We start from the raw sequence: 24,914 nt of genomic DNA, 5'->3' as shown, positions 1-24,914 counted from the left end.
CTTAAAGAAAATGGATACACCTCTCACATTAAGCGACTGGGAGGTGCAAACGGGTATATCTATCCACCTGTTATTTTTAACCAAAGCAAGTATCTCGCTCTCTACCAAATGGGTCTCCTGTAGAATAATGACCTGCGCATCAGAATCGCGCAGATATTGTAGGATTCTATTTGCCCTAGGCTTGGTGCGCAGGCCATTAACATTCCAGGAGAGAATCCTAAGGTCACTCATAGCCATAAAATCTAAAAAGAAAAAGCTTACAATTCTTAGCCAAGTTATCCAACATTATGAAAAAAGAACATGTCTGCAACCAATACAAAGATGAGGATCTGTTTCGTTTTTGCGCCCTCCCCCGCCCATTCCCACCCACACCCAAACCCTGACCCAAGCACCCTCCCCCCCACCCATGAGGAACCCTGGTTCTACCTGACCGGATCAAGCCCGGTTTGTGGTACTCCCAGCCCTCTACCGAGCCCACACAGGGCGTCGCTAACTAAATGCTATACTATAGTTATAGAGCAGTAGTCCTCACAAATTCCTTTATAAAGAAGAGAAACCCCCTATTTTATTTTCCTCTTCTTCCCCTTTTCTTGCTATTTTCCTTCCCTTTCCATTTCCCCCTTTGCCTTCCCTTTTTCTTATATTGCCCCTTTTCTTCTCTTTACTCAATTGCTTCCCTTTCCTCCTTTCATTTTTTTTTTTTTTTTTTTTTAAGCCCTTCCCTTCCCTTTTTTTTTTTTCTCCCCACTTATAGATTAATTTCCACCAAGTCTATCTAAATTAGACTGAACTTGCCCATAAGCACGTGAACCCTTGCTACCAGAACAAAAGAAAGTAGATGGAATCTGTTTTATGGACAAGAGAAAAAATAAATAAAGGAAAATAGAGGAAAGAGGTAAAGGGAAATTGCATTAATGCTTCCAAAGAGATCAAAGATAGAGATGATAAGATAATAGGATAATGAGAACAAGGTCTCAAGAAGGGCACTAAAAGGGCACAAAAAGGACAGGACCGTCCTTAAACCCCCTCCAACGTCCTCAGAAGATCGTCTGCCGCCTGTACTGTTCGAATATTGTGCATTTTGTTATTGATCATAATTTTAAGGGCAGCAGGAAACCCCATCTGAACAGATGCACCAAGCTTTCTAAAAGCCTCCATTCTACCACCTAACTCCCACTGTCTCTCGAGGGTGACCCTTGACAGGTCGGATCGAATTTGAAAAGTAAAACCCACCCCTGTCAGGGATTTTTGCTTAAGTGCAAGGTTGAGGACATGTTCTTTCAGTGAGTAGGTATGAAAGTTCAGTAGAATCTTCCTTGGTTTTATCCGTTGTGGGTTCCGCCTAAACGGCTCTCTGTGTACTCGCTGTATCTCAGATGATAATTCCTCCTCCGATTGGTCCAATTTAAGGGAGTGTTTCAAGAGGGTAACAATGTAGCGCTTAATATCAGATCCTTCGCTACCCTCAGGCACATGCAAAATTCGAATGTTGCTCCGTCTAGCGTTATTTTCAAGGGTCTCCATTCTATCGGCAATAGCAGTATCAACTCTCTTAAGACTCTCAATTTCCTCCTTAGCTTTGTCAAGCTGTGCCGACATGCTAGCCACTGTCTCTTCTAGAACTCCTGTTCTCGTGCAGAGTCCATCGATCTTTGTATCAAGGGATTCACAGTAGTTTCTTATCTCCCGCTGGTTAGATGCGGACTCTTCAAAGCCCCTCTTGATGTCCGCTGAGAGAGTAATGAACATATGCTGAAGGGGGGAATCTGGAACCTCTGGAGGAGAAAGGCCTGCAATCAAACCACTCTTAAGGTTGATAGTGCTAACTGAGTTAGAATTCAAGTGTAACATTTCAATGGCAGGCGAGAGCTCCTGTTGGACAGCGGGATCAAGAACCTGCCCTTCGTCCTTTCCAGTAGGCCTATCTACACCCCCATCCAAGTCAGAAACGCCTGGAACCTCGTTGCTAGAGGCTGAAGGATCATGTTGTAGTACCCTTCTAATTTCACCACCAGTAGATGCCCGAAACTGGATAACTTTACGTTTAAGGCCAGAAGCAACCGGTGGAGACGATGGAAGATCCGGCTCTAGCGGGGGTAAATCAGCAGGGGGGGTTGGGCCTACATTAGTTTGCTTGCGGAGCTCCCCAGGATCAATAGACGCCTTAGAGAGATCATTCACAGCTGGGGCTAGAGCCAATGCTAAAGATAAGTCAGCCGCAGGAGTGCAAGCCGCAGGAGTGCAAGCCCTTACAGATTGAGCCTGGGGTGCACCAGACACCAGAGCTACCGATTGAGGAGACAGCTCAGAGGAGCCAGAAAGACCCCCTGCAATTGAAGTGGCCGACATATCAGCCGACATATCAGCCGGTATTAACAAGGAGGCGGAGACAAGGGGAGCCTGTGACAAAAGTTGAGGTTGAGGTTGAGGTTGAGGTTGAGCCAAATCCAATAGTTGAGGAACAACCTTGAAATATGAACGTAGTGAAGGTGTAATTCTTGAGGAGGAATCTAAAAGTGGTTTGGCTGATTTATTCGCCTTAGCTGCTTTTCCTGACCTCTTCGTGTGCTTGGCTTTAACTTCAACGTGCAAATATGAAGAAGTTTTGGAGGGGATCTGGAATTCAGGAGGTTTTGTTTTATGGGAAGGAGCGGTAATTTCACTACCCCCTTTTATTCCACCCTGGAGATCGCTAATGCAATCCAGCTTTGTAACTGAGTTATAGCCACCCTCAACAGCCGGCCCAACAGAGGGCCTCCTGGGCAGCTTACTTAAGCATGTGCGTCTTTTTTCTGCCTTATTTTTAAATTTCTCTCCCAAAGATTTAGTTATAAATAACCCCTTACTAGTAGGAGACAAAGATGTTTCTATCTTTTGGGAGTAAACCGTGCGTGCGTTGGCTCTAGCAGTGGCTCTCGTAGTGACCCTCGCGGAGTTACTAACCCCCGCCACCCCGACTCTAAAGCAGAGATTACCTGGCACCTGTAAAGGGGGCCTCTCTGAACTCCCAGCTGCGTGGAGCAACTCCTCACAAATAAATAACCCCCTGTCAGGGATCTTACCCGAAACCTGTTTGTCCGAGTTAAAGCAAGCAGCTGTACACTCAATGTTACTTCCCTCTTGCTGTTTAAAAATAGCACTGCAACGGTGAACACGGGTCCCAGGTCGAAAGTCACGGCGAGAGCTCCACTGTCTCCTCCCACGACAGAGTTCCAGAGCAGCCCGGAACCAGGGCCACAAACTATGCTGATCACGAACTAACGGTGGAGCAACTGAGTCCTCGAGAAATGTTTGCACCACGCCTAACCTCGGAGTCATGGAGGTAGAGAGAGGACTGCCCTGCACAGCTGCTCGACAAACTCAGCTCCCCAAAAAAAGCACCGAAGTAAGTATTTTGTTTAAAAGGACCAAAGCTGGCTCATTAATCTCAGATAGGGGGATCCCCGATTATTCAGAATGCCGAAAAACGATCAGAAAGTCCGAGAATAGCGGCGAGGACACTGCATTTAAACCGACGCCCTGCTGGATTCTCGGAGCAGAGTACCGCGGCAGCTAGCCTGCTGCCGCCATGATCCTCCACCTAACACCTAACACCTAACCTTCAAGTATTGTACTTCTTGCAAGGACACATACACACAGCAAATGCTTACATTGTGCATGCACTGCGCAGCACTACATCTCTCATGTAATGTATTCCTAGCAGTCAAACACACACTCAGTACTTGAACTAACCATGCATGTACTGCACAGCACTTCTTTATCCCTGCACTGTACCCTTCCCAGGCACAAATACATCCAGCGCAGTAAACACTCCTGTGCAGCACTCTACATCTAACTGATGGAGGCCCAGGGTGAGTTAAGCACATGCAGCAGAACTTCTAAAAAGCTGAGTGAGCCTGTAGGCCTCACTCCAGTGGCACAGCGTAAAAAGGACCTGTTTACTCCTGCTGATCACTAAACTGTATGCTGTCACCACCATACCTGTGCTGCTTAACTCCTGGGGAACACTGTAGCCTTCCACCACTCTGTGTACCCCTCCCAGTACAACAAGACTGAAATCCGTTTGACAGGCCTATGTTATGGAGCACATGCAGGATTAGTGTTTGCCCATGACAAAAAAATATGAGCATTAGGGATTCGGACACTCGAGGTAGGGGTACACGTCCTCTACCATGCAGAAGACTTTTCCGATCCAATACTTTACGTAAGGTGCTTTTAGTCATTATTTTGCAGTACCTTTGGCTCTATTTTTGTACAGCATTTAGGATCCAATTTTGAGTGGTGTGCTGAATGCCATATTCCCTAATGCCTGTTCCTGCAACTATAGGGTTTCTGAGTTCTGTAGTAAATACTGCATTGCTCACAATTTTCCAGACATACATTTTTGGCAGGTCACAGCTGCTGACATTTGCGGTATGAAAATGTAATTCTGCTGGTCATTTTCCATTTTCTGAAAGATAACTTGGAATAGGAACTATTTACCATAGTCTAAAATATCTCACCCCATTTTGTCAGTATTTACCTGATGCAGTAAATACCTCATCCTCATTTGTCCCACTCAGAATCAGACCTGACACTTGCTATGCTGTGCAGGATCTGCACTGAGGTGGTTAAATTCATTCAGTGGTATAGTTAATCTTGTAACACTGTATTTCTTAATGTAAAAACATTGGCTGAAAATATTGAAAGCGTGAATAAGTAAAATGGAGATGAACATGGACGCATACTTGCAATTTCTTTAAACTGAGAGAGGATGGGCTCATTGATATCATAATAGACTCCTTCAGGTTGACTATTATCTCTGATGTACAGAAGATCTTCCACAGTGATGGGATCCTTCGCCCCCTGCCAAAGAGTCATGCTGTACCTAAAAAACAGAAAAGCAGTACTGAAAGATCAATGCTGTACAGCAGCACAGTTTCCAAAGTAAAACCATGTCAAGGACCTCAAGGTCCTCAAAGTAACGCTGGGCGGCCAACTACGCTTAGCTACGCTCGCGTAGTTTGCGTAGTTTGTGCTACTTTGCGCTACACGAATTGCACGTAGCACAGTGCAAAAATGCGTAGCATAGCGTAGTTGGCATTTTTTGCTCGCTCGCGGTCCTCAACGTCAAGTTGGCGACCGCGAGCGAGCAAAAAGACATCCCGACGAGACTTTTTCCTTGTTCGCGATCAGCAACATCAAGTTGGCGATCGCGAGCGTGGAAAATAAACCTCCCAGCGAGAATCTCAACGCGGGGAGGTCAGGTTTCTCATTGCGAGTGGTCGCGTATACTCGCGACCGCTCGCGATGAGAAACTACCAGTCCGCCTTGAGAAAGCTGCCGTTCGATTAAAAATCTACTCGAGCGGCAGAAAATAACAGCTCGCACTGTGCGAGATGCCGTTTTCAATGATTGCACAGTGTGGACAAGCATCCGGCACTGGGCAATCATCCCGAACAGCACACTACGCAGTTCGCGTAGCGCTACGTGTATCTCGCGTAGTACGAAGTGCACTTCGCGTAGCTACGCGTAGCGCTACTACGCAAACTACACCCAGGGTTCCTCAAAAGTACTTCTGGTGGACCGGTTCGTAATGCTCTTGAAGTACAAATTGGGGCTCATTCTATCTTAGGTTTCAACAGAAGGCCCAGATCAGACTTTTGGAATAACCATTGGCCATGTGAAGAATTCCCAATTAGATTAATTAAATGTACATTCATTCCTTAGGAATAGCCTAAATATCGGGTTCAGACAGATCAGTAGAGGAAACTCCTAATTTAAAGTTTGCATTGGGGGCTTGGGCTTTTTACAAGGCAGAGGCTGCATTCTCAGAAGACAGCTTATGGAACTTATCACACAATTTCACAAAATAATAAATGGTTCTGTTCGACCGTTTTTATACAATGTCTACCAATTTAAGTAGATAGAGTTTTTTTTGAAAAAATGGGTGCTAGCCTGCAAATGCCTGATGCAGCGAGATGTCAAGGAGAGACCCACCAAGGGATCCCTCCTTGGCACATGTAACGCAAATCAGCACAAAGCTCAATTTGCATGACTTTATGGATTTTTTACAACCCAAAAAAGGGTTCTACTGGAAAAGAAATAGTTTATCAACACTTTGCACCACTTTGCATTCATTTTTGTGCCCTGCGGCAGCGCAAAGTATTTTTATATCTGCTCCTTGTACAAAGCGTTAGCACTTTTCCTTTGGTAACTACTGATAGTCCAAACCAGTCTGTAGGTCGGTGGCGCTAAAAATTCATTTGTGAAGAAAGGAGGATCAATGTTGTGCAAAGTTTGGCCGACGATCCTCTGGGACTTAAACTTTATGGTATTTCTCACCGACAGCAAATGCAGAGTGAAAATGTCGGGGTTCACAATCTTTGCTTTTTAAAATGGCAGAAACTTCATACTCTTGTATTTAGAAGAGGTAATGGCTTGTGCAATAGAAATATGGGAATTCCAAATAGGTTGTCATTGCCTCTACTGTGTACATGAAGAGTAGGTATCAAAAGAACCTCTTTATAGTACAAAGGTGGCCGCACTTGTTAGGATCTTCAGAGAGTCTTTAAAAGTTAGCATCAGCCAGGGGTCCATAATAAGAACCTATTTTTATCACAGAGGGAACATGTGTGGGTGAGTTCCACAGCCAATGTGAGGAGACTTCAGGAGAAACTCCTGTCGCCATTATTTCATTTTTGGATGAATTTAGTTTAAGCAAATTATAGCTTAGCCACCCATCTACCCCCACTAAGCAGAAGAAGAAATTGCCATGTTTTTCTTTTGTGGATGGGAGGATCCGCAACAACAGCAGAGTGTCATTGGCGTATTTGTAGGCGGTAGGCCTGAAGAGCAATACGACTCTGGAGTAGTTGGGCATAAACAATTACTAACAATTGGTGCAAGAAAGACATGTGTGCAAGTGCACCGATCAGTCTATATGGGGAAGACTGGAAGGGGATTTTGAAAATATCTGAATGATTATCGCATGATCAATATTGTGCAAAAAGCTGCTGATAACTCAAGTGAGATTTGAAGATTTGTAATGAGCTAGTGTTTTCAATATCTGGGATCCAAAAGGAAAGACCAAGCTCTTGTTATGGATCTCTGTCACCATCACAAATGTCTCCAAAAACACCAGTTCCCAAGTCTTTAAGAGTAAGTTTTCAAATAGCCATACACACCATGCATTATGACACTTTCAACTCCCTCTCGCCACACTTCTCCATTTAGACTTTCACCCTCTGTTGGTTGTCACCTGTCTGATTTTTGCAGCAGCCATCGGAAGTAGGGCCACGCGGACTTCGCCATCACTGCCCGTGCTGGAAAGGTGATGCGCTGCGGGAGGTCCTTGATAAGGTCATACATTTTCTGGATCATTTCCTGTGTGTAGGAGCTGTTTGGCAACTGAGGAACGTAGAGGGTCTGCCATCCAGGTGAAATTGTGACTTTTGGGTACTTTTCTTTAACAAGTCTAAGAAATCTGAAAAAGTACCAATTACAAGTTAAAGTCATTTACAAATGGATAAAGAATCACATTCCCTTGCACAGTAAATAGGATTGTAGTCAATCAGTCTAGCAGGCTTCCTTAGCCTTCACTAGGGCACAGTCTAAATCTATGGAAACAGCAGATTTCTTGATTAGTAAAACCAATGACCTGCAAAGGTTCTCCCTCTGCTATAAAATTTCAATATCTTCCTAAACATCTATATGGGTGAAGATGACCTATGGTGAACAGGAATGGTGTAAGCATTTCTAATGTTCCTGATAAAGTTTCCATTTTCAGGCCCTTTGTATTAATTTAGGGTTGCCTCAGGTGCTGCTTCACCTCATACTATGGACTCACCAGCTATGAAAGTGAATTGTCCAGAGGCATCAGAAAGAATAAAGGAATGACTGGAAATAAGGGAAGTAGGGCAAACAGTGGTAGATCATTTCGTAATCCAGTAACTCGCTCACTGCTGAATGAGGTACTACATTAATCGAATGGTAGCTTAGGTGATTGTAGACTGGGTGGAGCAGTGGTCACCTACACATTGGTTCTAGGCAGGTAGGTTTCTCAGTGTGAGTCGTTCATCCATGTCAACATCACAAAATATGGGTCCAAACTGGGGTGACGTGGCAAGCAAGATAGCAATGGATTAAACCCAGTTCTTTGACTGGGGGTGAGTGCTTGAAAAGTTTCAACACTTCGTCCATCCTTTTATTTTGTGATGTTTTGTCATTCAATCATGCAACAGGGAAACCCCTGCCCTTCCGGCAGTGCTTAATTTGCAAAAGAATGAGTGCTGATGCTGAAAGCTCTTCTCAGAAACCTGTGGCCGGTGCTATCAAATGTTGGCACGCCGGAATACCAAGGCTGCGTAGTCGTGAGTCCACGGCATGCCTCTTTAATCCACTGGACAATCCCTGAACTTTATCTCACTCTTGCAGGTTCCTGCTTTCTCCCTTTATGACGTTTTTTCACATCTTTCTTTTTCTCCTTCTTTCCCCTTAATGTGTTTTTCTCTTACTCTTGGTAAATGTCTGATGAGTAAAAATAAGTGCTGTTCACAAAAGATGTGTGCCCGTGGGCTCCACGACAAAACGCCAGCTCAAATTAAGCACTGGCTTCCTGGCATTTCTATCATAGTGTGTGGTTGGCCTATCCATGCACTGATGTTCATAGACATGTTAGGGGATGTAGAGTATGTGCACGAGGGCGACATATACCCTTAATATATATTTCCTAAACATTCAAGAAGGTTAAAAAAAATGCCATGAGTCACCTATAATGAAGCTTAATGTAATTTGCAATGTCATTTTGGACAATATATTGAGAAGTAACAATGTACGCAGTGTAGGTTTTGGAGCGGTTCGACCGGTGCCTCTGCATCAGCACCAAGCTCTGGGGTCAGAGGTGGTTCGCTGCATTTTAATATATCTTAGAGGTATATAGGTATCTGCTGATTTCTTTGTGTAGCCAGCAATTTTCAGACCATAATAAAAATGTCACGATAACCATGGTGATTAATGTACTTGCTGGAGGTCTCTTGAGTTTTGTCTCTTAATAAAGTAGTATAGAGCGTTAATGAGCCTACTGCATTGCACAATGTGTAACATGCAGATCATAGATTTGTATGTTACTGAGATAGCCCAGTGGGTTACTGCTTTTGTTGCAGAGGCTCTTTTGTTACTTGTAGTTGATAAATTACAATCGCCTTAATGTAAAACAGTGAGCAATGAACTGGCAGCAAAGTTCAGCATGAAAACTGAAAGGCAAAGGTTTGGAACCTTATCGTTTTTTTCCTCAATTTTTCCTTCTTCTAAGGTGGCTAACAGTAGCGCCCGTCATTGCTTACGGGTGGCGAGGTGGGCACGAGGGGTCGGGGTGGAATTCGCAGGCGGTGTCGAGGGGATCGCGGGGGTGTTGTGGGAAAATGAAAAAAAGAATAGAAATAAAATTAAACTCACCTTTCCACCGGGTCCCGCGTCTTCTCTGCTTCTGCTCTCCTCCCTCCGACAGGAACAGGAACCAGGCAGCCAGGCTCCCTCCCCTAAGCCACTCACAATGCTGCATGCAGCGTTGTGATTAGTCGTGACGGCGCTCAGCCAGGGGCTAGTGGGGTGGCATATTCTCCATGTGGGCTGCAATGCAGCCTGCATTGAGAAGGGCACAGTGCGCATGACTGGTTTGGGCGGCCTGAGAGGGCCGACCAAACAGTCTTTGCGCACTCAGGAGTGGGCAAACCACTCCTCCCCTGCCCTGCTCAAAGAGCAGAGCAGCCCCGCCCATCCGCAATGCCCAAAGCAAACATAAAATGGTAATAACTAAAAGTTATTACCATTTTATGTATTGGCTTTCGCACACTGCGAGAAAGTAGTGGGGCGAAGCTCCTCCACCCTAGTAAAGGAGCCGCCCCTGGTGGCTAAAAAAGGTTCCTTTGGTTAGTAATATATTCTTATTAGTGTAGACAATCCCAAACTCTGCATTAAATTAAAATCCTGACTGTGTTTCTCCTGACCAAGCAGTCTTAACAGATATTACCCACTGTATGGATGATATGTGACTCCTACCCTTTGTAGCCTTTATTGTTTTGTGAAACTCTTCCTGTTCATTGATTTATACACTTGAATGGTTGATTGTCGCTATGTAATATATATGTGTGTGTGTGTGTAATGTAACGCACTCTGACACTTTGATGAGTAGCGCTATAAAAGTAATTAAATAAATGTGAGAGGAGCTATGAAGAGATGAGGGGCGCCATTGGAGGGTAGCAATGAGGGATACTGTAGAGAAGAGGGTCATGGATGGGGGGGCACCAACAAAGTTTGTTGTGAAGAGCACCACCATCGCCATAGCCATACCTGAATGTGGGTGTAATTTCTGCAGATTTGCAGGCTTTTCTCCATACTTGAGGGTGGGGGTGTCTTAGTGTTTGGTGGATGCTGGACATCTGCCAAAAATAGGTGGTTTTCTTGAATCCGCTTTTTAGAGTACAGGGCCATGTATGCACTCTGAGTAGTTCAGACAAGACATCTTCCTGTTTCTGACAGATGTTCAAGCCCTAAATCAATGACAGCATCATGGCTGAATTGACTGTATGTTCAATGGAGTTCTTTAGACCCATGTGCTTATGCAACAATGGGCCGAAACGCAATTTGCTTTCATTTATCACCAGCACACATCATCCACTAGTTGAGTGCAAATTGAAGAATATGACTCGTTACAACGTAAGTCATCACAAAGCGTGCCGTAACAACGTGGCTGTGACAACGACCGCGTTGTTAACATGCAAAGTTGTTACTACGCAAGTCATTATATCGATTTGCAGTAGATGGCATGCTGACATTAGAAATCTATAATTTACTATTCCAACTCCAGCCTACGTAACAGTAGGGAAGGTGTCGCCCGGGACCTCCTCACGGAGGAGTTAACCTTTAGGCTCTGCTGGAATCGCTCCCAGAGACGTGCGGGGGTGGTACATCCGTACGCGCCGGTGATGCCACTGGGGATGCTGACTGCGTTACCACACGGTGGAGACTGGTCGCAATTACAACTTTGGGAAGAAGCGGGACTACAGGTGGTAGGAGACCTTCATGAAAACAGGCTTTTGCTGCCCTACCAGACTCTCCAAGAGCGGTTTGAATTGCCTAGGGGAGGCTTCTTGCTGCACGCAGCGATTACCAGAGCGATGCAGGCACATTGGAGGGAGGGGCTGATGGAGCCTAAGACGTCGATGGCCTGCCAGTATGCTATGATGGCAGCAGGAACTGTTAAGGCGGTCACGTGCCTATATTCTAGAATGCTCCTTGAAAACCTACAGCCGCTAGCTGACCTTCGGGGGAAATGGGAGGGTGACCTAGGCAAAGCTATCCCTGAGACGACCTGGACACAGTTAGTGAGACGGGCTTGGAAGAGCACGAGAAACGCAAGATTCCAACTGGTGCACTTCTACATACTCCACAGAGAATACCTGACGCCGGGAAAAATCCAGAAATATTTTAAAGTTGAGGAGGCGGCATGTCCCAGATGCCTGAGAACGGGGGTGGAACTGGGTCATATGCTGTGGTCTTGCCCAGCGCTGGGGCCCTACTGGACAGAGGTGGGAGATACCCTGAATGAGGTAACAGAGAGGTGACTGGAGTTTGATATGGCCGCTAGTATACTGCACTGGTTCCCGCACACGCCCAAAACTAAAATCACGAGCAAATTCGTAGACATGGGCCTTATATTAGCGAAACGAGAAATTACGAAGCGGTGGAAGGCAACAGTGGGGCCCACTAGCAAGCGGTGGAAGGGGGAGCTTCTTAAATGGGCCACCAGCGAGGGTGCGCTGCGGTATCAATGGGCTCATAGACGCAGCGATGAAAAGGCGCTAGAGGCAGCAGCTGCGTGGGAGGCGCTAGTGCAGGCGCTGCGAGATTAAGAACCTGGCGCGGAGGAAGATGACCGCCCCGGGGCTGAGGGAGTGCCCCCGGAGCAAACTGGGCGCATCACATAACTTGACACATTGGTATTCCTTGGGCTGTACGACACTACAGGGCAGGGATTGTCGCATGCGTTGGTGAGGAGGATTGAGGGAGGGGGAGGGAATCTAGAAGTGTTTTGCTTAGGGGTTAAGGGTAGAGTTTTGTTATGTAGATAATTGGTTTTATGCGTTGTATAGTCCGGGAGGGATTCTACGAACCTGTATTAGGTGTTATATAATTGGGAGGGAGGCGTGCGCTTATTTTGCAGGAAGTATGGTGAAACAAATTGTGTAAGGTTTTCTATGTGGATGTGCAAAAACCAATAAACTATGTTTAAAAAAAAAAAAGAAACAGTAGGGAAGGTGTCAGAATAGTAAATTATACTATTTCTAATGTTAGCACGCCATCTACTGCAAGTCGATGTAATGACTTGAGTAGTAATGGCATTGCGTGGTAACAACAAAGTCGTTGTAATGACCGCGTTGTAAGAGCATCGCGATGTGATGCCCACGTTGTAGTGGCTGTTTCCCAAATTGAACTAAGTTACCCACGTAATCATTGTCAGGAGTCAAGTGGTTGTAATTTTCCATGTAAACCTGTGCACAACAGTAATAACACATAAAAAGCAGACACAGTTACTTGTTGGTACTCATTTTTACTCATTTAGTTGTGTGTGTGTAAGAAAACCCACTCAAGCCCCTGCATAAATCTAATATACAATATCGAACCTGTTAATGCCCCCATGGATCTAAATGACTGTCAGGTAATGGACGGACCAGCTCCTAAATTTCAACACTAGTGGCCAGATTTATCAAGCCTTTGCACCGGTGCAATATCACTACAAGTGATGCAAAGTGGTGCAAAACTCTCATTAGGATTTACTTTCCAGCCAAAAGGTAGCACTTTGCTCTACATTCTGCGACTTTACATCAAGGTGCGTTCTATGTGTAGTACATGAGCATTCCCATGCAGCCACTCAGGGTTCGGATTCAAAGCCCTAGCTAATAAAATGGCAGGTGGGGCTCAGGCACAGCTCCTGGAGACAGTTGTAACATTGAAGAAATGTTTCTTTTCTGCAAAAGTTTCCAACTTTGCATATGTGCTATAATTCACAGCACACATACAAATTTGTAAATGGTTTAAACTATGCTTAAGGACAGTATTTTCTTGGGGAACCCTTCCAGTACAAAATCTAGGCTACACATTATGCATGCACACAAGCACTAGTGTGTGACAGTATTTGTGTGATGCAAAGCTGCCTAAAGTGTACCAACACTGATGAAAGAGAATCGGTGCCATATCTTAGTGGCTATTTTGTTCTCCTCCTTCGACGACGCACAGCAACTTTAGTTGCTGTGTTGCATGGCGCCAAATGTAAGTAAATCTACCACTTCCGTGCTGCCCCTGTATGAGGTTGACTATAGAGTGGAGCAGCGTGTCTTCAGATGCAAGCGTGATGGTGAATGGTAGAGGTGAATTCTAGACTGTGGGAGCTACCACGATTGACATACAGAGGTATTGTGAAGGCAGTTTGATTTTTAAATGGGCCTGTTGAGCTCAGGTGGCATTTTCAGGTTCAGCTGGCATTGGATTACTGGGAACGATACTGTTTGTGTTTTCAGCAGCAAACATAGGCTCCTCCTACATCACTTATTTATCAAGAAACACACCTGTGAAGGTCTCATTTCACTATTGAAAACAAAGTAGGAAAGCCAGAATTATGTCAACAGGATGAGGTTGCATAACAAATAACCAAATATTTCAGACCATACCATAGTGCTCATTGTCATCTGTCAAAGAGTAAGGCCTGATAGTCCAGGATTTGGGTGCCTGAGTTCCTACCTGCTAACTGATCTTAGTTTGGAGGCTGCCACCATCTATTCAGTGATAGTCATTCTTCGAACAGGCAAAATGGCTCTACAGAATTTTGTAGGGCCACTCGGTTTGCAACCTTGCATCACCACCTTAAAATGTTTTCTCGTCATTTGTACTGGAGATTGATGCCTAGGAGAATGCGGAAAGCACAACCCAAGATCTTCACAGGCGGAAGGGGAAAACATTTAGCGGAAGAATGGTGAAAGAACTAAGGGCCTGAATTGTATGTTGGCAATAAACATACTCCATTGCAACGATGATGGAGTGTGCTTACCACCAATTTCATGGTACGCCCGCTGAATTTAGATGGAGTTGGACATTTGGTGTAACCACAGTTGAGAGTACTCTGTCTACACCATGGTTACACCACTACGAGGGCCCGATGGAGTAATGCCCGTCAGACATTGACCTGTATGTCCGCCCACCTAATTTAGATGGGCGGATATATAAGTTACTTTTCACTGCCTGTCACCACCAGGAAAACCCTGGTGGTAATGGACAGTGAAAACTGTTTAATGCCGTCCTCGCCATGGGAGATACCTCTCATGGTGAGGGGGGCATTTTTTGTTTTCAAAAAGAATATCCCTCTTCAGGATTTTCTTTTTGGCAACAGAGTATTTTACTCCATAGCCTTGGCAGAGGACGGCCTGACAATCAAAATTGGGTTTGAAAGGGCTAGTTAATTAATTTATTCTGAATGTTGGCCCATGCCATGAAAAGGATTACATAGTAAACAAGGTGACTTAAACATTGCCCTCTTATGTAGAGGAAAAAATTCCATTGATTAAGAGGAGAGGATGTGGCCTAATGGCTACGGCGGTTGACCTCAAAGCTGAGGAACCGGGTTCGAGTCTCGGCAGGGACGCTCAACATCCTGTGATTCTGGGCAAATCACGTAATCTCCCTGTGCCTAACAAAAAAGGAATGTTTCCATCTGCAATGCAAGTGGTGCTCATGTAAAGTGCTCGGATACCTTCGGGTCTAGTTTGCGCTATATAAAACTCCTCCACCCCCCAAAAGACCACACTATGTGTTCACTTTTTTAACTTATGGAGTATCTGTGCAAGAGTGTTCTGTAAACTATGCAGTTTATGTATTGCATGCTTCAGGAGACATTTATATTGCCCAGCTGAGAAGATGCCAAGAAGTAGAGGCCAAATGTGGCAAGAAGTGCTAAATTGTGTCTAAGTTGAAAAAAATAACTTTTTAGAGTGGTTAGACCAGAGACCCAAAGGCAGCCCGGCAATAGCCTGATAGAAGGTGTTTCCTACAATTGAGGTATGAGATACATATTTGCCTATCTAATCAGTACAATGATTGATGTTCTAAAGCAGTCACTGTTTCTCTTAGACTTGATTCTAGTTTGATAGTGAATAGCCCCACTAATCTGTATTACGTCTGCAAAGAATTAATCATACATTTATAAATTGACCCTTCTTAATAATTAAATCTCTTTTATTTAATTATTAGTGCATTGTTTCATTCAATTGTACTAATAAATTACATGAATACGTAGGAAAATATATCATCATCTAAAAACTTCATCAATTGTTACAATACATTTTAAATTCATGAATATACAATAGCCTTTTATTTACATAGACTCAAATGCAAACCCCACATCCAATCAACTTGATATACATCACACATACATGCTCACACATAGTCATCATGCCCTATTAATCCTCCAGAATTTCATATTGATCAAACTAGGAGAGCATTCACTTTATCTTTCACATTAGTTGTGTCATGACCAAGGGAGTTTCATATATGATCACCACATGCTTTGGTGTAATAGTCAATTTAGCACCACCTTTGTGATGGAGTACGCCTCTTTCAAACTCAAGATTTGGACTTTTTTTTCTTCCCAAAACCATTACAAACACAACCAAGAAAACATGTTCCTGTCCTGGTGGGATCACTATGTGATCTCTTTCTCCAAAAGGTCTTAAGACAACACGAGCTTCTATATATGCCTAGCTAATGTTAATTTTCAGTTCAATTCACCTTTGTCAGGCTCAAACAGAATTGTGAGTTATCATCTTTGCAACACAAGTATCTCTAGTTTCAATCCTTTTTCAATGCAAATGACTGCTGCAATGTGACTGGGTTAGAAAGACCTCTGTGGACAACTTCTCAAGACGCTGACTGTTTCCAAACATCTATAAGAAAACAAAACACAATACCGCTACATGCAACATTTGAGAAAGTTGCATTTACTTACTCTGTTGCATTGACTGCGATTTCCAGGTTGACATTTGGTCCTTTCAGAATATCTGCGTTGAGCCACACTGGTCGATCGATTTTCATCTTTAAAGATGTTTTATTTAAAATGTCCAAAGATGGGGCAACAACCTTTATGCTTTTGAAATCCAACTTTATGCCTGTAGGTAAAAGAGTGAAAAGATTTCCATAGGACAGAATGTGTTGCTGGAGAAAACATTCTGATATGTCATAAAAACATATAAGGGTGTAACTAACAAACTCTTAAAGCAAGCAAGAGTTAATAGTCCTGTAAATGTGTTATTTTGTGATCAAACTGATATTTTACAGCATATACATCAATAGAATTAAACTGGCTTTGTGGTGATGTTTCTGCCGGAATCTTGCATATCAGTGATGCTGGGGTTAAAGGCCTTATTAAAGTCTGAACTGTGCATGGACACCAGCATCTCCTTTAGACTTAAGAGCAAAGAACATCTCAAATATTTTCTTAACTTATGTGCAGCAGAGAGTCTCACTAAAAAAGTTTAATAAATGTGGTCATACATACATTTATAGAACATCTACAACTTTCAAATCCTGCTCCCTATAATTTTGAAACAATACAAAATCAAATACCTTGTCAAGGAATTAAATTTTTAAATGTATTTATTTACCATGCATAGTTTATTAAACCCAATTGCATGGATAGCAATAGAATATCACAGAACTTAATAGCACCCTCTTTAATACAAGCGTCGTCAATACAAACAAGCTCTTGAATTTGATGTATTACAGCTCATGAGTCCATTGCTGTCTCTCCAATAAATGGTATGATGAAGTTAAAAAGATCATTTAAACACACTGGTGCTCTAGGGAAGTTACTCAAAATACGTTTAGTGCCTATGCAAGCATGCAAGGCAGTCATAGTTTTAAAACATTGCACTTCACAAGTATCCTTTTTAAGTGCTATGGAAATTGAAAGGGGATTGAGGCAAAGACAGATTGCACCTATACTTAGTGGAGTAGTTTCTATCAAAATGCACAAGGTGCTAAGGACCGGAGATTCAATGCCCCTAAATCTCCCGAGATACACAATATCTCTCAATTCCATAAACAACACAGTGGTCCAGCACATTCAATTTAAATCTGTAAATTTACACAAAGTTTTATAAAAGTGACCATCAGTATAGCTTAAATATTTGTTTACAAATCAGATATCAAAACAAGAATGGCAATTCAGCAGAGATATTCTTTCAAATCCTTTATTGATGACTTCTTTTTCTGACAAGGTAAAAACCGAAGCCAACGTGTTTCGTCCTCGCGGACTTCTTCAGGGCAGAACAAAACACACTGTTTATAATTCTTGGCTGTATTTATTGCCATGTGGAGTTTCTCCTTCAATAGTCTGGAAATATGTGATTGTATCTGATATTTCGCTTAATCGAGCTGACGAATAAAAAAGGATATTAATCTCTCTTCTTTTGCCAAATTACCATGGTTAGCAACAGGCAAGTTCCCAATACAAGAGCGTCATACACGTTATTTCATTAGTAAGTCCAAGCAGTGATGGCGTGGCATCCAATCCTTTTTAAGTGCGTTAAGTTCCTAAAGAATAGGCTGGTGGACCATCACTTGACTCGTCACAGGACATTGAGTGTTTGACATCATACAAAAAGGTCCCCTTGTTCCTAAGCTCAATTAAACAACAGTGGTGGCTGCCTTGGAACAGGGGTGGCGGGCGGGGGTGGAGGAGATGGATTAAAAAGAATAATAATAAACTTACCTTCCCTTCGCCGCAGCCGCAGCAAGCCTCTCCTCCGTCCTCTTTCTCGAACTAGCAGCCCTGGAAGCAGAATCTCCTAGCCAATCACGACGCAGCATGAGCAGTGCCTGGGAGTCTGGGCATGTTCACTTTTGAAAAACGCACAGGGCCCCTGAAAAATGGGTAAAACCCTAACATAGAACTAAACTATTTTGAAAAAGCTGTAGCACCGGGCTCAGTGCTGATTAACAATAACAATAAAGTGGCGCAACTCTAGACCTACAACCACATAATACACAATATAACAGACAGTATGAGAAAAATATTTTTTTAATTTATATTGATCTTTATGAATTTTTTGTAAATAAACAAAATATATATATAAATAGATTCAATTCATACATAATTCACTTCAAAGCATAAATAAATTTACATTACAACTTATATTGCACAAATCTGACCACAATTTGATATGAGGTGAACAATTTAACAGCATATTGTATTTTTCTCATTCTCTTATCAAAACACAATTTACAATAAAATTTAAATCATATAAATAAAACACTGGTAGTGATTTGAGGAATACCACCATCGCGTTTCGGCAAATGCCTTCTTCAGTATTTTCTTAACCAGTGTATACTAAAAATGAAAAAAAATATATACAAATAACAGTTGTCATCTAGAGTTTTGTCACTCTAATTCAATATACTTATAATATATACACACATAAGGTACATGACTGATAATTCTGAAATGCGGTCTGAGAAGATTGAAACCGAACAATACTGTGTGTTACCAAAGTGAATTAGATAACAACGCACTCTCTCGTGAAGAAATTTTATGCTATATATTCTATCGCAAAACTTTATAGTAAAGCCATAAGACAAAAACGGAGGGGCAGTAATTAAAAAGCTTACTAAGATCATGCAGCTGTTTTCATAAATTTTTAACTTAAGAATTTTTCTAACTACTTATTAGATTATGAACTAAAACTGGCAGCTCTATTCGATTCCAAACCACAGAAGGCTTCTCATTTATATTGCCAGAATTTCAGTACTATCTAGTATCTTACTAGATATAAATCCCTGTATTTCCACATAAGTAAGTTTATAGGATACCTTTATCTTAACGAAGACATTTCTTCTATGTTGACGATATTGTTCAGGATGTAAAGGTAAGTTCAACGTATTTGTTTTATCTAAAAATACAGAATACAGTCTATAAAAATTCTCTATCCAAAGCAGTAAGGTAGCTATACAGTTTACAAGTGCTACCAAGCCTATTCGTTATTACTAACTTTATGACGCCTTTTTTCCCCCTTTTTTTGGTCCTGTATATCTTGTCTAATTCTAATGGTCGCAGGTCTGTTGAATTTATATGTATATCTCTTCTGAAACAGTAATGAATTCATAATTAATCTTCTAATAATTTTCTTTACAATTTATTTAAATCAGTCCATATGTATTATACTGATTCATATATACCAACCTAACATTGGCAGGAGCATTTCCACTATAGCATTATTACTGTTTTCGTTATCCCACAGATGAGTATAACTATATGGTGAAAGTTTTAGGATCCTATACATAAAGAAAAAGAAAAATGTAAAAAACCTTCAGTCATACCTGATTTTATGTTTAACTCTACGCTATTTTCATTAGAATAACCAAGAGTAAAATTAAATTAAATATACATTCACCTAGAATTTCATGCACAGCCGTTTCTTTCTTCTTTAGTTACTTTAATGATGATATTTGATCAGCTTTCAGACACTCCATGGGCTTGTTTGTTTATTTCGGGGCCACTATGAATAAAGAATATATAAAAAGGGAAAATACTCAATCCAAATTATGAGTGACTCACTTCTTAAAAACTGACCATTCATTTATCTATATGTTATTAGATGGTTTGTGGTACCTCCTGATCTCTCTAAATAATATTTAGTGTCATCTTATTTCATCAGTATAGCATTTAATGCTTCACAATTCTTAATTTCGAGGTATAAGGCAGTTCACTTTACATTTTCAGCAAAAAGGGTACTGACCTAATTAGCCAAATAGCCTGACCAAGTTTCTTAATAATTATCAAGGGTACGTTAGATATATCTACTGAGGGCCGCGTAGCTAAAAAAGCCCGGAAGTGACAGTAGCAAGCCTTGTTGGACGGAAAAGCTGGTCGGAGGCAGCAAGAGGGAACGCCATTTTATTGGTAAGTTACAATTAAGCCCATCAATATGTAGGATTGTGTTTAACAGTGTTTAGATACTCGCTTCTAATTAATTCGATCCTTGTCAAATGGATCTATGTGGTGAATTAATGTGAAAACGTTTTTTAAATATACCAAGTGCATTATTTTCAATTGCACCGGTTGAGAGCTACCATTTAGTATTATTGAGATGCGAGGTAAAGTATGCTTTGGCGATAAAATAGGCCCCCAACCTCTTTAGATATAAACAGTGCATTTCAGGTAATATCTTTCCTTCTCAGTCGGTTTATGTGGTAAACAACATGGAAAGCGTGCTTTTACATGTTAAAAGCACCTTTCTCAAGAATTGTATTATTTCAACAGCCGTTGCGTATTATTATAAAGATTTCGGGCATGTCTATCTTTACGGGGGAACAGGTCCATAACCTTTTTTTAGCTACGTGACCTTCAGTAGATATATCTAACGTACCCTTGATAATGATTAAGAAACTTGGTCAAGCTATTTGGCTAATTAGGTCAGTACCCAACAAGTTTACTGGCTATACGCGTTTCCTTATACCTCGAAATTAAGAATTGTGAAGCATTAAATGCTATACTGATGAAATAAGATGACACTAAATGTTATTTAGAGATATAAGGAGGTACCAAAAACCATCTAATAACGTATAGATAAATGAATGGTCAGTTTTTAAGAAGTGAGTCACTCATAATTTGGATTGAGTATTTTCTCTTTTTATATATTCTTTATTCATAGTGGCCCCGAAATAAACAAACAAGCCCATGGAGAGTCTGAAAGCTGATCAAATATCATCATTAAAGTAACTAAAGAAGAAAGAAACGGCTGTGCATGAAATTCTAGGTGAATGTATATTTAATTTAATTTTACTCTTGGTTATTCTAATGAAAATAGCGTAGAGTTAAACATAAAACTAATCAGGTATGACTAAAGGTTTTTTACATTTTTCTTTTTCTTTATGTATAGGATCCTAAAACTTTCACCATATAGTTATACTCATCTGTGGGATAACGAAAACAGTAATAATGCTATAGTGGAAATGCTCCTGCCAATGTTAGGTTGGTATATATGAATCAGTATAATACATTCACCAAACGGGATGTCACATTCGAAGGGGAGACGCGGCATATAGCCGAAGCCAAAACTGCCTACCAAGCTGCTTCTGCGGATTTACGAAAGTACAACTTCCGATCATACGCTACACGGATGCATAAAGAGAGGGACAAGACAGGCACTCTCCTGGCGTGGTTTGCCAGGCAGGACACGGACGTCAAGCCCATTACCGAGATACTGGACCCTGGGGGGATGTTAGTGCGTTCCCAGGCGGGGATCCTTGGGGCTTTCCGCGACTACTATGCGGAGACATATAGCGACCCCGCTTCTACCCCGCAAACTGTAGTGGATCGATTTCTCGATCCTCTACCTATCCCAACAATCACGAGGACAGAGAGGGAGGCTTTAGACGCCGTAATAACCTTGGCAGATGTGACACGGGCCCTGCATGCCCTAGCCCGAAATAAGGCTCCGGGACTAGATGGGTTCCCATTAGAATATTACACAACATTCTCAGTGCACCTAGTCCCTCGCTTGGTAGAGGTGTTTGCGGCGGCACGGAAGCAGGGAGAACAACCGAAATCCATGCGAGAATCCGTAATTGTGACATTCCTGAAACCACATAGGGACCCGCAGCAAATGGCCTCCTATCGCCCCATATCGCTGTTGTCCGCCGATTGCAAACTCCTCGGGAAGACACTGGCGGATAGATACGTACAAATCAAACGCTTCCTGGTCCACCCGGATCAGTGCGGATTTATACCCGGCAGACGTACGTCCCAGAACATACGTCGGGTTTTCCACATCCAGGATCAGGTAAGGGGGATATACCCTCGAGCGGCCTGTCTCATCCTAGATCTTGAGAAGGCCTTCGATTCCCTCACATGGCAGTTTTTGTTTTCTGTGCTGCAGCGAGCGGGCATTGGGCCCACCCTCCTAGCTTATACGCGCCTACTGTACACCGGGCTGACTTCGCGGATACGCCTAGGCCGGTACATATCGACGGAGTTTGCGGTTCAGAGAGGCACGCGACAGGGCTGCCCGTTGTCCCCTCTACTTTTTGCTCTGGCGGTGCGGCCTCTCGCCATACGACTTCGGCGGGAAGAGCTGGGGCATCCCAATAGCAGGCACAGTGCATAGTGTTTCCTTATACGCTGATGACTTGTTGATTTATGTGCGGGGCATCACAAACGACCTGACTCCCCTCTGGGAAACTTTGACGGAATTTACCGCGGCCTCGGGACTACGGGTGGATTGGGATAAGTTCACGATTTATCCGCTGCATCCGGATCTGCCCCCACGGGAGGTTCGCCTGGGTGCTCAGCGGGTGCCCTGGAGCGCGGAGGCCCCCCGATACCTCGGGATCCGTCTCTACCACTCCTCCGCAGATATGTTCGAGGGTAACCATAGCAGGGCATTGGCGAGTCTTAGGGCCACAATCGGATTTTGGAAGAGCCTTCCATTGGCTCCAATTGGGAGAGTGGGATTGGCCAAAATGATCATGGTTCCAAGATTGTTGTATTTCTTTACCAATCTGCCAGTAATCCCGCCCAGAGCCTTTTTTCGGGATCTAGACTCCCTCCTCAGTGCGCTCATTTGGGGGTCCGCCAGACACAGAATAGCCCTGACAAAATTGCAGCTGCCCACCACACAGGGCGGCTTGGGAGCCCCCTCATTCGAGGCCTACTTCTTGGCAGCACAGCTGCAATGGCTGTCTCACTGGACGGCAGACAGGTATACTGTGGAAACTCACACCATCGCAGGACGGATTTCGGTTCCGGAGATCCGTCGCCTACTCCTCCCTGGCGCTAAACCAAAACGCACATATCCTCTACAGGTGTCAGTGGCACGTAGGTGCATGCTACGGACACACCGCATGTCCCCGGGGACTCCGTTGTACTCCCCTCTACTCACTCTGGTGGGATGGCCCAAACAGGAACACTACTACACACATAGCGCGCTTCGCATGTGGACATCGTGTGGCTTAACGGAGGTGGAGTCCCTTTTCGAGGACGGGCAACTACGACCGTTCCATAGCCTTGTGGAGGAGTACGATCTTCCCCCGGGACAATTCCTGCTTCACCGCCAACTCCTAGATAGCTACAGACCGTATCAGGACCTAATCAAAGGGGAACCACACACACATCCAGTTATCCACACGATTCTATACATGGGAGCAGGGGGCCATCTAACTACATGGCTTTATAAAGCCATACGGGAACTGACTAATAAGCCACTGGAGACCCTGCGAGCCACCTGGGAGGCTGAAATCGGGCGGGTGCTCCATGAGGGGGAGTGGGAGAGAGCTCTAAAGTACCCTAAGAAGGTCTCTAGAAACGCACGCTTTAAAAACATTCAATATTACATCCTGCACAGGGCCTATCTAACACCTGCACGCCTCCAACGATTCTACCCTGACACTCAGTTCCTATGCCCCAGATGCCATGAGCGGAATGCAGATTTCCGACATATGTTTTGGAATTGCTCCGTCATTAAAATTTTCTGGCACCACATTCACCCTGCTTTGGGTACCCTCACAGGGCTAACCTGCATGAACACATGGGAGGCCAGCGCCATAGGCATCTTTCGCGTAGGTAAGCAGCACAGGGTGCAGACTCGCTTCCTCTCCCTAGCGGTGCTCTTAGCCAAATGCAGCATCGCCATGCATTGGCGTTCCCCCACCAGTCCACCGTTGCGGCTTGGGTGGGAGCTACACACAAATGGGCGGCGGCGGAGGAGGAGACATTGCGGGAGGAGGAGGTAAGAGGGATCCGCAACACCCTACATCAATGGAATGGGCCATGCTATTATATTAGTTCAAGCAGCTATCCCCGGGAGCAGACCCAACAGACGGCCCGCCCACATTGTCAGTCCTGCACACGCAGTCACAGACCCTGCCTAACTAATCTCTCGGAATCCCGACCACATGAGCTCATAACAAGCCCCAGCATCAGGTATATTATCGCAGTTTTAGGTCGAACCAAATAGGATAGGCAATCATGAGTCACAGAGGTGCCTTACCCATACGACGTTTCATACCCTCGCTAGCGTAACTGGATAAGTTCTTCCATGCCCGTCCCCTAGTTTATGCCTGTGTTACACCCCAGTTCCTGTGCCATATCTGGAACCCGAGACAGCAGGGTATATACGTCACGATATATCTGTACTTTTGTTTATGCTCCCCGTTGACGAATCCCCAGTATATACAGTTGCTATGTACCACTACTGGATGTGCAATCTGACATGACTATTTGAAAGTTTTGTATGATGTACAATGTATGCAACATGAAAATGGCAATAAAAATAAGTTTAAAAAAAAAACATTCACAAGACACTGAAATGAAGAAAAGAATAAACAAAGTGCCTCCTTGAATGAATCAGTATAATACATATGGACTGATGTAAATAAATTGTAAAGATAATGTTAGAAGATTAATTATGAATTCATTACTGTTTCAGAAGAGATATACATATAAATTCAACAGACCTGCAACCATTAGAATTAGACAAGATATACAAAAAAAGGGGGAAAAAAGGGCGTCATAAAGTAAGTAATAGCGAATAGGATTGGTAGCACTTGTAAACTGTACAGCTACCTTACTGCTTTGGATAGAGAATTTTTATAGACTGTATTCTGTATTTTTAGATGAAACAAATACGTTGAACTTACTTTTACATCCTGAACAATATCGTCAACATAGAAGAAATGTCTTCGTTAAGATAAAGGTATCCTATAAACTTACTTATGTGGAAATACAGGGACTTGTATCTAGTAAGATACTAGATAGTGCTGAAATTCTGGCAATATAAATGAGAAGCCTTCTGGGGTATGGAATCGAATAGAGCTGCCAGTTTTAGTTCATA

The 24,914-nt window shown here is 43.2% G+C and overlaps 1 protein-coding gene across 1 annotated transcript in view; it reads right to left on the bottom strand.

The window, feature by feature from the left end:
- Positions 1 to 24,914, bottom strand: part of FAM151A (family with sequence similarity 151 member A) — a 248,029-nt gene that overhangs the window by 87,783 nt on the left and 135,332 nt on the right. Inside the window, exons 4-6 of the mRNA XM_085600147.1 lie at positions 16,034 to 16,193; positions 7,241 to 7,465; positions 4,728 to 4,867 (exon numbers count right to left, since the gene is read on the bottom strand). Coding sequence (XP_085456273.1) covers positions 4,728 to 4,867; positions 7,241 to 7,465; positions 16,034 to 16,193 — 525 coding nt within the window. The remainder of the gene's footprint in view (positions 1 to 4,727; positions 4,868 to 7,240; positions 7,466 to 16,033; positions 16,194 to 24,914) is intronic.

The sequence above is a fragment of the Triturus cristatus genome, chromosome 4_2 (genome assembly GCF_964204655.1).
Source record: "Triturus cristatus chromosome 4_2, aTriCri1.1, whole genome shotgun sequence".
Taxonomy (NCBI): domain Eukaryota; kingdom Metazoa; phylum Chordata; class Amphibia; order Caudata; family Salamandridae; genus Triturus; species Triturus cristatus.
The sequence above is the reverse complement of the archived record's forward strand: the minus strand, read 5'-3'. Positions and strand labels throughout refer to the sequence as shown.